Source organism: Vulpes vulpes, unplaced genomic scaffold, assembly GCF_048418805.1.
Source record: "Vulpes vulpes isolate BD-2025 unplaced genomic scaffold, VulVul3 Bu000000699, whole genome shotgun sequence".
In the NCBI taxonomy this organism is placed as follows: domain Eukaryota; kingdom Metazoa; phylum Chordata; class Mammalia; order Carnivora; family Canidae; genus Vulpes; species Vulpes vulpes.
Window position 1 is genome coordinate 157,988 of NW_027325697.1, and position 14,877 is coordinate 172,864.

General features: G+C 32.2%; 1 protein-coding gene across 1 annotated transcript in view; it reads left to right on the top strand.

Annotated features, from left to right (window-relative positions):
- The window catches only part of LOC112912708 (low-density lipoprotein receptor-related protein 1B-like), a 142,400-nt gene extending 128,417 nt beyond the window's left edge, over window positions 1–13,983 (top strand). The window contains exons 22-25 of the mRNA XM_072745171.1: window positions 6,327–6,417; window positions 7,569–7,713; window positions 10,540–10,638; window positions 12,102–13,983. Coding sequence (XP_072601272.1) covers window positions 6,327–6,417; window positions 7,569–7,713; window positions 10,540–10,638; window positions 12,102–12,242 — 476 coding nt within the window. The 3' untranslated portion in view covers window positions 12,243–13,983. The remainder of the gene's footprint in view (window positions 1–6,326; window positions 6,418–7,568; window positions 7,714–10,539; window positions 10,639–12,101) is intronic.
- Window positions 13,984–14,877: the final 894 nt, after the last annotated feature.

Below are 14,877 nucleotides of genomic sequence, written 5' to 3' on the forward strand. Positions count from 1 at the left end.
TTTCAAAATGAAAGTCAAAAATAAAGTTTCCCAATTCACACATATTGTCATGCATTTTATTATGAGAGGAGAACTTTTGAAATATGTAATATCTAGTAAGTGGGTAAATATATTCTTGAAGAAGAAAAGTAACTTCACTGATGGACAAATGCTTGCCTTACCAGTTTTCCTCTGGTGGAAAAAAAAAAAGTTTCATGAAAACAAAAAAACGTATCATGGAGTTTGTGAAAAAGTAAAGACTGTCAAAGTGAAAAGAATGCCATTTTTGTACCCTACACGCAGGGTCCCAGTGTCCTATTCTTTTTTCCCAGGATCTAGAGCTCATACACATGTTGCCAATAATAGTTCTGGAGGCACACTCATTTACATATGATTTTCCAGTTACAAAACTCAACAATAATTAAGAACATTGGGGGTTTTTTTTAGATATTTATTTATTTATTTATTTATTTATTTATTTATTTATTCATTCATTCATAACAGACAGAGACAGAGAGACAGACAGACACAGGCAGAGGGAGAAGCAGGCTCTGTGCAGGGAGCTCCACGTGGGACTCCATCTCCAGTCTCCAGGATCACACACCTGGCTGAAGGTGGCGCTAAACCGCTGGGCCACCGGGGCTGCCCAACAGCACTGTTTTTAAATGAAAAATGCAGTTCAAATGCATTTGAACCTATGGAACACACTGAATTTATAAGCTGAGAATTATGAAGACAAGTTATATGTTAGGCTTTTATTTCCGGCAATCTCTCAATTATCTAAGATGACTGAAATACATAGCCTTTTAAAGAGTCGAAAACAATTTTAAATATTGATAAACTCTGAAAAGGAAAGAAGGATATAAAGTAGCACATCCATTCAATTTTCAAATTTTACATAAGTTCCATCCACAAAGGAAAGTTTGGTGTTTGGAAATGGTTTGCAGGAGGGGAACACCAGATGTTTTTATTGGAAGGTGAAGTCTCCAATTATTTGCAGGGGCAAAAAGCTCCCTTACAAGGCAGAAGTCTCTAATCACATACAGCAGTTCTAAAACAGAGACTGCATCAGACAGAAAGAGTCGCAAGTATTTGTAATCCTTTATCAAAGACTCTAATGTCCTTCCTTCCATCACTGATTTAAAGTCATTAAATTTAATAGAAGTATCAATGCACATTGAAAGGGCTATTAGCTATGTAAATGTCAGATTTTCTTAAATTTGAGCAAAGTTGACCACATAATGACACTATTAAAAGGTACTTATCATCAGACATTTATGCTTACAGAAACTTGCCTCAATAACTTTGAAAGAAGGGGGAAAAAAACTAGTTAAACTGATCCTACGTAAGATAAAGCCCAATAGTTTTAAATGGTTGTCAAATGTTCCCCAAACTTGGGGAAAAATCATCTGCCCGATAAGATAGGTAGACACTTTAGCAGTGTGTTTTCAGATCTGCGTTTCCACTAACAGTGAAGCATTCCATAACTGAACCCTGGAATAATAAAGAATACACTGCTTCTGTTGGCCTGACTGCTGTCAGCCTGCACGGAGATTTACCTTTCTAATTGATGCACAGCTTCTTAATCATCTCTGAGTACTCATACTGATGTTTTCTGGCCTTTGTTGTTTTAAGTATCTAAAAAAATCAGCCTGTGGAATTAAGTGGATCTATTAGCCTAGCATGTTCTGCTGAGGTTCCACTTAAAAGAAGCTAGTCTGACTCTTCTGAAGTTTTTGAAGAGTTTTAAATTAAATATGATAAAATATTCCTTGGGCACTTCTATTTAAATTTCACCTCAAGTTTTAAGGGAGTGGATGCTCAATTTTTGAATTATGCTATTCGTATTTGCTAAAATAAAAGAGGATAAAAATATACTCAGCATTTGTGAGGCAGTAATATTGAGATGCTCTATTTTAGTGCAGTGACAACAGAGATGTGGTATCTGTTACGGAATTGTGTTTCCTCTTTTCCTATTTTGCCCTTATCTCTTTTATACCATCTTGTTTTAAAATAGAAAAAATGACTAATTATGTGCACCAAGGAACCAACAATTTGCAGATATAGAGAGATAACTGAAACATGCAACAAAATAATGCTTTGTCCTAATTCTTCCAAATCAAATATTTATTAAGCCTCAACAAAGTGTCAAGTACTGAATGAGATCCCAGAGAAAAGTGAGTGAGTGAGACAGACAGTGCCTCTTCAATGAAGCTGACGTTCTAGAAGGGTAAACAGAAATAAAACAAGCAAGGAAACAAATGAGTAAGCACGGAGATTTATGAAATAATTGTAAATTTTGATTGGTTTTGTTAAGGAAGCAAAAATAAAAGCAAAAAATAGAGAACGGCAGAGGAGATCTGAGGTCAGGAGTGATTTCTCTGAAGTGATGATATAGAAGCTGAGATTTGAAGGATTAGAAAGAGAAGAAGCTGAGGGTATTTCAAACACAAGGGACAGACAGCAGGTATGGAAACCCTGGAACAAGAAAGAGAGATGCTCAAGGGACTTAAAGACCAGTGTGCTGGGATCAAGGGGATGAGAGAGAGTGATACAAAGTGAGGATATTTTCTTTATAATTTTTGTTTATCATAATGCTCAAAAGAAAACATCCTAATCACAAAAATATATCTACATTCACATTTATACATGTATGTGAACATGAATTTAAGAGCAGAATATGTAGCAACATGTCAAAAGAGATTAATTGTAATGGCATATTTAATGCTTATATTTTTCCACTATAAATTCAACCAATAAACAAAGGTTGAGATTGTCTCGCTCTGACTTCCATGATACTGAATTATTCTGGTTCTCTTCTTACCTCTTGAAGCAACTCTCTTCTTTGTGAGATACATTTTCCCTGTCTCTTCTTGAACAACTCATTCGTCACTTACTCTTCATGTTGGTCCATAATTCTTGACCTCACTTACCAAATTTATGTCAATTACCCCTAAATTTCTATTATCAATCCTGGTTTGTCTCCTGAGTTTGAGACATAGGTCCCACTGCACAATTTCTATATCCATGCCCATGGCAATATCTATATCATTCAGTATTCCATGGAAATCTTAAGTTCAACATATCCCCAAATGATCTCACCTCCTTCCCCCACTCAAGCGCAGTGCTATGGCAATAATATGTTTTTAATTATTTAATAAACATGTATGTCGCACTTTCTATATAATAGACAATCCTATTTACATTACTATGAGGTGGTATTAATGATGACATTCATTTTATGGATGAGTGAACTGAGACAGAGATAACTAATTTGCCCAAGTATAGTTGTTAGAAAGCTGAGATTTGGACAAAGATAGTCTGGCTCCACCGTTTATTATCTCAACTGCTGTGCTATCCTGCCTCTCCCAGAGAAAGGGTCTCTGCAACCTAACAATCTGTATAAAGAAAGATTTGTATTTTAAGTGACAAGGTTATCGAGATGTCGAGATACCCTGTCTATCTTCAATAAGTACTGAATGTGCTTTTTAAAAAATCAGCTTAGAACAATCCACCAATAAGTTACAGCTAAAAAAAAATAACCTGCAGTAAACTTTGATTGATATATGTTACAATATATTTGCTGCTATATATTCTACTTATTTTGAAAAAAAATCTGTCTTCTAATTCTAAAGATATATGTTGTTGCCAATTATTTTCCTTGATATAAAAATTTTATAAAACCCAATTTTAAAAACTTGCCCAACTGCCACCCTGCATTATTTACTGGCTACACTAAGCATTATTACAGTTGTGTTTTTTTTTTTTATATAAACATATTAGAATTCTAGGTTCTAAAAGGGCTACAGTGTAAGGAGTTGGAACTGTCATCACAAATGGGACAAAGAAAAAGAAAGAGATAGGTAAATTTTTTAGTATGTATATATAACAGCATTTCTACCTTAAATAGGAATAGAGGAAACTACATAGAATAAGTAAAATATATTTTTAAATAGTGTACAATTGGCAGTGATGGGAAAGTAACTTTGTATACCCTAAGACCAGAATTGGTAAGTATTTTATATCTACCAATTTACCACAAATTATAAGGGAAAAATATAAATAATAAAGTAAGAATATTTATAAAGTCATGATCAGTCAGTTGAAGTCATAGTTTATGAAGATACCAAGCTGTTCACTGGTATTTAAAAATTTGTGAATAAATGTTAATTACTATCCAAGGTGCCAGATTCTCTGCTTTCATTAATTACTAATAAATTACACATTCATATAAAGTTCACTTTCCCAAAACCTAGAAGGTAATATAATATCAAACACATGAAGTTGTTGTATAGTTTTGGTAAGAACATGAAATAATAAAATTAGTTTTAGGGACCCCTGGGTGGCTCAGCAGTTGAACGTTGCATTTGGCTCAGGTCATGATCCTGGGGTCCTGAGATCGAGTCCCACATCGGGCTCCCTGCATGGAGCCTGCTTCTCCCTCTGCCTATGACTCTGCCTCTCTCTCTCTCTCTCTCTCATGAATAAATAAATAAAATCCTTAAAAATAAATAAAATAAAATGAGTTTTACATTTTAGGAACTGACTAAATAAAGCAAGTCATTTTTTTTTCTTGCATGGAAGGGTTAGTTATTTTACTTTTTTTTAAAGAAAGGAAGATTATCTTATATGTGAGATTTCCTTAATAAAGACTTTTTGGTATTTTGGTAAGCAATCTCCAGTATGGACTATGTCATACTGATATCTTCTGTCTAGAGCTATCAAAACTGATCTATGTTACTATTTTATAGACCTTATGCAGCTGTTTATTGTGCTAAATATTAACAATTTTTCTACCATATTATTTTTACATGTATGTGTATTTGTAGAGGAAATTCATATATTTCATAATTCCTAACATTTCATTCTTGAGGCATTCCAGATCCCCACAAAAAATTTCAATTTCTTTTGGGACTCATTTGTTTTAATTTTAAGCGGACTCAAATGAATCAACCAGATGTTTATTCTAAATAGACAAAGCTTTTTTCTCACAGGCTCTAGATATTTGTCTGTTGGAAAAATTAACATTACACTGTTGATCAAGCTACTTAATACTCTCCTGTTATTAAGAAACCCTCACATTCAGTTTTCTTCCTGCATAAATGACACAACGGTAGGTGTTTTCCTGTGGATCACGTTAGCAGCAAAGGGGCATTGTCTCCTTCCTCTGGGAAGACAGAGATAGTTGCTCTTGTTACCAAGGCAGAAGCAGAGGTTCTCCCCTATGCTCAGATGCATAAAAACTAGACCCAGTTTCTCTGACCACTCTTGGAGATCTATTTCACAGATCATTTATTCCATTTTGAGGATAGGTGATTATAGCCTAAGATAATTTTTATAAATACATGAAAAATGTGAAAATGGACATTTACAACATAAGGCCAAATCCTCAGATTTATTTTGCTGACATTATTCTGGAACTGGAATTTAAGAAAGAGAATCCCCCTTGCCTCCCCACACCCCATTCTAATAGCCCTGTATTATAGATCTCCCTGTCTCTGTTTTATTGGTGAGAAGCAGAAGCCCTCAGTTTTAAATAACCTATCCAAGGACTCACTCTAAGGAAGATGTGAAACTGATATTAGGCCTATGTATATCAGTATCCAACACTGATGTCCTAATTGGCGAGGCTGCAATCTGACTTGCCGCGTGTACTCCTTGAAAGTAAATGTGTGTAGTGAGAATCACACTCAGACTGACAAATCAGTATTTCTAACCTCAAGAGATTTAACTGCAACATATTAATGAAAGATATCTAAAGAAACATTTCCAGCAGATCAAGATACTTAGTTCTAAGCCCTATATTCTGGGAGTTACCAATTTTAAAGAACTTTTGTGCAATTCAAAATGAAGTTTTTATAAAGTAATTGAAAGTGGTAATACAATAACACTTTCTGTATAAAAGTATATATTTTATGTGATTTATTCCTACTAAATGAAGTGCACTACTGCCTCATTAAAGACTCTTGTTCCCAGAGCCATTAAGTGACTAAGGAACACCACTGTAGCGATCTTAAGCCCCGCCTCCACCCCTCACAGTTTATTTGAATACTAAATTGTGCCTCTTAATTTTTTGTAATGCAATAAAATCAGTATCTAGATGGTTTTTAAATGTATTCTTTGAAAATTGTTTTATGTAAAATAAATGTTACTGAATTATAAAAAAAAAAAATCTTAATAGGAGAGTGATTTTTCAGTAACATGGATATGAACTAAGAATATAGATGTTTGGCCTGAGCTTTCTTTTCATGATATCAGTGGTCAAATCATTTGATATAATATTCAGTTATATCAGATTTTAATTCATTTTATTTATGTGTTCACCTATTCATTTATTTATTTTTCAGGAAGCATTGCCATCATTGTGCCTCTAGTCCTCCTGGTGACTTTGATAACCACCTTAGTAATTGGTTTAGTGCTTTGTAAAAGAAAAAGAAGGTAAGATTCCATGGTTTAGACAGTCAGTAAATAAATTACACATATAGTTACAGATATGTAGTGACTTTCCCCTTTAATTTTTAAAATTCTTAACAACATGATTTAGTTATTCCAAGTGCAAAATATTGTTTTCAAACCATTTTATCCTTCTGTTTCATTTTAAAGTGAGTATAATTTAGACAGTTTTCCCTTGTTATGTTAATAGAATGGCTCTATTTATATATTCTAACAAAACTAACAAGAGGACATGTTAATTAAAATTTCAGTTGAATTTTACAGCTGTGGTAATTTTTCCATGAAACAGCAAGAATCTCCGAAGTGCATCCTATTATCGTAATGTGTAAGATTAGTGATGTCAATACAATGATGCTGAATATGTCTTTTATATCACATGTGTGCATTTCATTCAGAAATTCTGCATTGGTATAGTTTATAAATTCCTCAAAGTGTAATTTTTCAATTTATGTGAATATGCAGTTATAAAGATCTGGAAGGTATATGTAGTCTATAAGGTTATTATCTAGAACCAAGTGTTTGTGAGAGTTTTGTTTTTTTTTTTAAACAGATGACTTGGGGATTGAAATTTTATTTCAAAGGTTCTTTATCACTACTTTTAGTCATGATTTTCAGAAATCATAGGTCAAAGTGAATTTAAAAAATAATGAATTAGGGGATCCCTGGGTGGCGCAGCGGTTTGGCGCCTGCCTTTGGCCCAGGGCGCGATCCTGGAGACCCGGGATCGAATCCCACATCAGGCTCCCGGTGCATGGAGCCTGCTTCTCCCTCTGCCTGTGTCTCTGCCTCTCTCTCTCTCTCTCTCTCTCTGTGACTATCATAAATAAATAAAAAAATTTAAAAAAAAAATAATGAATTAGTGAATATTCAGTTTCAATTAATGTATTAATTATTTAATAGGAATATGTTCCAAGTGCATTTTTTGCAGTTAAATCTAAATAATTCGAGGAAATAACTTACCACATTAAGACCCTTTTTGTTCTATGGCTTGATAAATATCGTTTATTTTGAATGCACTTTATTTATGAACTCTCTATGAGTTATATTGTTAGTAAATCTACAAATAAAATGGCTTTATGTATCATGATTTTAATATTGAGACAGTTTACACTTACATTAATGTTCATATATTCTAGGACAAAAACTATTAGAAGACAGCCTATTATCAATGGAGGAATCAATGTAGAAATTGGCAATCCATCTTATAACATGTATGAGGTGGATCATGATCACAACGATGGAGGTCTTTTAGATCCTGGGTTTATGGTAGATGCAACAAAGGTAATATGTTTTAAGATGATGAAGAGTAAGCATTAACATCCCTGAGTCATTTATCTGTAAGACAGTCCTGAATTTTAATATTTCCTTTATCTCATGTTATATTAAATAACTTAAGGATGCATTGAATGTTACAGTCTCTTTTAAAGAAAAAATAAAATTATGGACCTGAAGCATGAAGTTAAGATAACATATTTTAGAATATATGCATTTATTCATTCATTTAGTTTATAAATGTGTATAGTTTATTTAAAATGTCTTACCCAAATGTATTGACATGCTAAAATATCTAAATATACAGCCTAGTATAAAAATACTGTCTGATTTATTTTTTAATAATATAAAGAGTGCAGTACTTCATTGCCAAAGTAAGTATTTTATTTCCAGTAGTGTTTTGTTTCACTGATTCAACTAAGCTGTGCCCTTGGATTTGTTTGTAATCAAATTACTTTTGGAAAATATTTTTTTCTGCCATGATAGCCTTCTTATTGAGTCATGTCATTGATACACAAAGCCGAAAAATCTGACTTTTTTTGGTAAATTTTCTGTTCTTATTATATGCTCAGATGAGCAGCTTTAAAGAGAAATAGATAAATAATACAATTATCCATGTAAAGTAAACTTGCAAAGATCCACTACACTGTATTATCTTCATATTTTACAATGATAATTATAGAATATTTTATTGTGAATTAAGAACATTTGTTTCCTATTATGGAATTGATTTTTCTTAGCGTATTCATTCATTTATTAAATGGTTAATTTATTTTCTCATATATTAAAGGTCTTTTGCCCTAAATCCACATTTACATTGTAAATAATCACAGTGACTGATCTATCTCCAAATGGGTTCAACTTATAGCAAAAGCTGCTCCCAAAGATGTTGAATTGAATAGGGTCCCATACATTTAGGCTAGTTCTGAATCCATAGTGAGACTGAAATTGATGGTCAAATATTTATTTCTCCAAAAAGGAATCAATTGTTACTGTATGTATAAATCTTTACACTATAAAAAGATATTATAGTATTTTTTTTCCTAATTAGAAGTAAATTTGTATTTACTATTAATTATTAATTAACTCTTATATTTGAAATTGTTCATGAAATAAATCTGGAACCCTAAGTTTTGCTGTTTTCCACTTGAAAGTGAAAGACTATACATATGGTACACATTGTTATTTGACAATTTATCTATGAAGAAGAAAGACATATTAAATAATAGACTTTTCTTATTCTTTGAATTTTTCTTAGGAAAAAGTACAGTGTATATAAGTAGTATATGAACTGATGAGGACATACTTTATATACTTTTCAGAAAGAGAGTTCTCATTTTTTCCCCATCATTTTTATTTCTAGTGATAGAATTAAGCCAATTTTAGATACTTAAAGAAAATAGCTTTTTAGTACTCCATTTAAATTTTTTTCTATTTACTCAAGGAAGATTAAACTATGCTTCAGTGCCCCCCAGATATACTTTTAATGTACTTTGCACATGACATTCAATAGATATTTATTTACCAATTTGCTGACTGATTGACCAAAATTACATTAATGTGACTTAGATGGCTGAGTCTAGCTAGCTCTGATTTTTGAAATGTAAATATGAATTGTTGCCTAAGAAGTAACTACAAAAAAACACAATTAGTCCTAATAGGTATAAGCACTTTTGGAAAGCAGGAGGCTACACTGAAGCAACCTTAATGATCAAATATTTTTCATACAGTATCTGCTGAGTCATGATGGTTTGATATAGTCATGATGTGATCAAATAAAAACTGTATTACACATAAAAATGATTTTATAGAGCATTTTCATTATTTTCAAAATGGATAAATGTATACTTCAATCATACCTTTTAATCAAAATAATTGAAATAGTAAATACGGTTAATAAAAAAGATTTGACTATGGAGATAATCACAGAATAGTTTGAAGATCACAAAAAAGAGAAATTAGTGTTTACTGGTTTTATATCCAAATTCATCTCAAACCTTAGATTATTTTCAATATTTTTTCAAAGAGATCTTTGTGGGGGAAATGCAGAGGCAGTATTGACCTGAGTTTATATTTAAAATCTTTTTCTGAGACCCTTGCCCTTATCTCAAACTTTGTGACTATTCATTGTTAAGAATTGACAGCTTTTTTTTTCAATTCACCTTTAATTTACTTCAAATTTGAACATGATTTTTATGCTTTTCAACTTCTTATCTATTTTTCCCCCTTTTGGATTGCTATCCCAAATATGAGTGTACCTGACTGACTAATTCTGCTCTTAGACCCAAGAAAATCTAAAGTCAATGTTCTTGCATGGAGTCTTAGGAAACCATTTTAATTAGTAATTCATCTGGAGAGTCAGATTTCAAAAATACAGAATTTTTTTAAGTGCCAGATTTTTATTTGTTTAAAATACAGAATGGTGATGAATCTTTAATTGGAAGCAGCCAGATATTTGAGTGTTCAGAATATGCTACTGTCAGAACTTTTCAAAGTTGACAAACCTTAAGTGGGGGGAGGCTTGTGTATTTTTCACAGAGCAGTTAGCAAAGATGATTTCTTTGGGAAAGATGAAGTTAAATAAATAGAAATGTATGGAGATTACTTGAGGCATGGCATGTCTATCAGGAAGATGTACATACTAAAACTGTCTACTTATGAAGCACAGATCCAATATTAACAGTTTTTTTCTTAGTTTATTAAAGTTACTATGAATACAATATGCCCGAGGGCTAATGAGCATCTTTATGCTGTTCTTATGACTTACTATGAGTTTATGTCAATGAAAATCGTTCCATGATATTATGGAAACTAAAACTCTCTGTTTACATACAGGCCAGGTATATAGGGGGAGGGTCCAGTGCTTTCAAGCTTCCACACACAGCGCCGCCCATCTACCTAAACTCTGATTTGAAAGGACCACTAACTGCTGGGGTGAGAGAAGAAAATTCATTATTCCATATCCATTCCATCACAGAAACCCTCGCAATGAAAGATGATGGCTAGACTTAGATAGGGCCTGTCTTTAATTGAGTTTTTAATTAACAAGAGATTTCAAAACAGCATTAAAATCAGAGGCTTATGTTAGACGTCCTGCTTATGCAAGACTACATATAAAACATGTTATCATTTTAGACAAGCTATTAAGTAGAAATATCTCTTCTGCTGATTTTGAAAATGTCATAGCACTTTAACAATAAAAAAATGAATATTTGCTATTTTTGGAATTCTCTAGCCAGAAATTTAAACTGATTAATTTAAGCTTAAATTCATGTTTGGTTTGATTCACTTCCAATTAATGTTGTGTTTAGTATATGTAAGTTTGATGTTCACTTAAATAAAAATATACTACAAAATATGCCATCATATTGAGAAATTAGAAGTGGTCTAATAAAAGCCACTCTTATTTATTTTATTTTTTTAATTAAGTGACTAGATTCTAGAGGAAAATACTCTGTCTTAGGTTACATAGTTCATGGTAGATGGAAGAGGTCTAAAAATAAGGGTATAAAGATTCACAGGAATGAGTATGTTCTCCCCTAAACATCTCTCCCATCAGCTGTTTTCATTCTCATTTTTTATCATGTTTGTCTCATTTGCATGGCTCAAAGATTATATGTTTCTTTGTCGGAACTAAGATTTAGTGTTCTGTTGATGAGAAGACAAAACAAAATTAAACAAAAATTAGGCAGTAATTTCTTGGGTTAAGTTGCAGTTAATAAAAAACAATGAATGCTGCATGTTTTTCAACTGAAATAGATCACTTTTACATGTATCAGTTCTACTTCAAAGTGCTCTAAGTATGAAAATTAAGATGACTGTGAATATCACAATTCCTTGGAAGAGTCCAAAAGTATTTCCAATGATAATTACGTATGAGTTGTTTGAAGCAAAAATATTGTCTATTTTAAAGTCTATTCCACCAATATATTTTACTATTATTTTCTTTGTTTTCCTGATTTTAACTTCATATTGAAAAAATTCTAAGCCTCAAGCAATTTAGATAATTTTCTGTAAACACATCTTTCCTGCCACTGCAACAGCAATAAGGGACAAATGTACGGACTGGAAATAAGATGATTTAGTTTAATGTTTTATTCTTTTAAATAAAGTCCCAGTGAATATTGTCTTCACAAAGATATCCTCCGGCTTTTACTATTATGTCAAAGTTCCACTTAGATTCACAAGTTACCTGAAAAATGTACAATTATGTTTTTATCTAATACCTCACAAAAGTCAACTGAAGTCTGTAAACAATTTAAATTACATTTATAAGCTACTATTTAGAAAATTAAATGTATTGCATATAAATGTTGTTAACATTAAAAAGACATCCTAGAAAATAACCAATGTGATCAAAACTGATGAGAAAAATTTTATTTCTTTTCCTCCTTCAGCCAACAAATTACTCCAATCCAGTGTATGCAAAACTGTATATGGATGGGCAAAACTGTCGAAACTCCTTAGGAAGTGTTGATGAAAGGAAAGAACTGCTTCCAAAGAAAATAGAAATTGGGATAAGAGAGACGGTGGCATAATCAGCGATACCTTTTATATGCTGTATAAATGTATAAAATATAAGGATTACTTTTGTATGTTCCAACAGTATTATACTTGTTTTGGCATCAGCATTACCTCTTTCTTTATCTTACTCCTGGTTAATTGTTATCTGAGTTTTCTGGGTTTTATTTTTTGCTGATGACTATTGATTGACCATTTGTATGGTATTTTTATGAAAAAGAACTGCACTACAATACAATTTACAACAATGCTGCTGATATGACTCACCTTTGAATTTGTTAAAATTACAAACAACATATTCCTTTGTAGTGTGAATATGAGCAATCTATTTTATATGAACTTTTTTGGTTCTACTTAATCAACAAAAAGAATCTCTGCACTTTTTCATTATATGGTCTGAAAGCTGTAATACAATGTCATTTTATTTTTCCATTTAAATTGATGGAAGAATGATTGAATGGTCAACTCTCTTCCTTGTATCCATTAAGATTGATTCAGACTGCTGAAAATACCTAGCCCTCACAAATCCAACGTCACCTGCTTTGAAATTAGCCTTAGATTGCCAAGTGATAGATAAAAATTTTGAGGAAAAAACTTTTAAAAATATATACAATTGATAATTTGCATGAACACCTATGAATACATTTGCCAAAATTTAGTGGACTCTCTGTGATATACTAAACATATACACCCTGTAAACAATAGTTATATTTAGGTGATAGAACATAGCAAAAATATAACCAGAAGTGGAAAGACTACATTTGCTATGGATAAGACCTTTCGTTCTCCCTTGGTCCTGAGGTGAATAGCCAGCCTGGAGCACAACAGGGCATTGGGTCCTCATGCCTTAGGAAGTTCTTCCCAGTCATGTGCATTTTGTGGAAGATTAACCCAACCCCTTACTACACAGAACACTGAACAATAATATATAAGCACACAAATTGATGACAATTTCAATGATGCGAATGCGTTCTCTTTGCTCGGTCAAAAGAGGCAAAATAGCCATTATCGTATAGAGTAATTAGTAAATATTTTCAATACACAGTATGACTAATCCGTTATTTGCCCTATTCAAAACATATTCTTAAAGAACTTTCCAGGTTATAGGAAAACAATTACCTGCCCATAATCAAAGGTGGAGAGTGTAAATGCTGACCAGTTACTCTGGTACTCTGGTTTCTTCCAGTTATGCAAAACACATGGACCCCCGCCATTCACTTTTTGGTTTTCAAATTTTGATTGAAACAAGTACGATTTATTTAAGTTGTATAAAAAAGGATAGCATTTTTATACAGATATCTTTAAAGGCACAAAAGATTTATTCATAAGGTATGGAGGGCTTTTTGTTCCTCTGATAGACATGACTGACTTTTAGCTGTCATAATGTATTAACCTAACAGATGAAATATGTTTGTGGTTGCTCTTTATCCCTTTGTACAAGCATTAAAAAAAAAAACTGCTGTTTTATAAAGAGACTTTTTGTTGTACTATGTGCATGCATACTACCTATTTCTAAACTTTGCCATATTGAGGCCTTTATAAACTATTGATTTATGTAATACTAGTGCAATTTTGCTTGAACAATGTTATGCATATCATAAACTTTTTCAGGTTCTTGTTTAAGTACATTTTTTAAATTGAACAGTATTTTTCATTTTGGTTATAATAGTCATTTTGCCTATGTTTCTACAATGAAGTGTTAAATACTTTATAAAAAATTGTTGACTGACTTATTTAAATGAAATTCTACATATTTAAGTGCTTGTGTTGGGTAGTTTTTAAAAGTAAGAAAACCCCTTTCTTTATTGGGTGTAATATCCCTAGAAAACTATTTTACTCGACATGAGACATAATTTTTGTTAAATCCTTAGAGCATACTTTCTGGGTTGGATAGATTTCATTGCATCATTTTTAAAAGCACAATAGAGAAAGCATTTTCTCTTTTCTTGAAGCAGAAACATTTTTCTGGCTTTATATTTTTCCCCCTTCTTACATTGCTTATTACAGATTCTTATATTGTGATAGAGAAGTAGGCCATATACACAGTAGCATGGTGATTGTGTTGAAATAAGCCAAAGCTCTTCCTGCCTTTCCCATTCTTAAAAAAGTGTACTTTATTGGAAAACTCAGATTCCTTTAGATGCTATTTAGGCATTATTATGTACCTGGAATGGTTATTGGTATACTGACCTGCAGTATCAGCCTGGAGAAGCAAATGTAGCAGGGTCTGACTTACTGGAAGTATCATTGAGTTATATTATCCAAAGGGGCCTTTTTATATCAGAGCTTTATATATGTAACTGAAATTATTATTTGAAAAAAAAAAAACAGAACCAACAGATTGAAATGATCTTGATACAATTAACAGTGGTATAAATATCTAGCAAGTCATATATGATATACAGCCAATCAACTAACACCCACAGTCTGGCAAAAAGACCTATTTTCTCACTAGGGCATTGATGAAAGCCATAGTTGAGTTTACATTATCACAATCCTTATGTCCATGTTATGCCTCACCATCCCATGCCAGTCCACATCAGAGTTCTTAGCTTTTATTTTTGCAATAATTTTGTCTTTAGTCTTTACTGGACAAAGATATTTTTTCAACTACTTAAATTTACTCTATTTATTTAGATCTAGCTCTTTCTA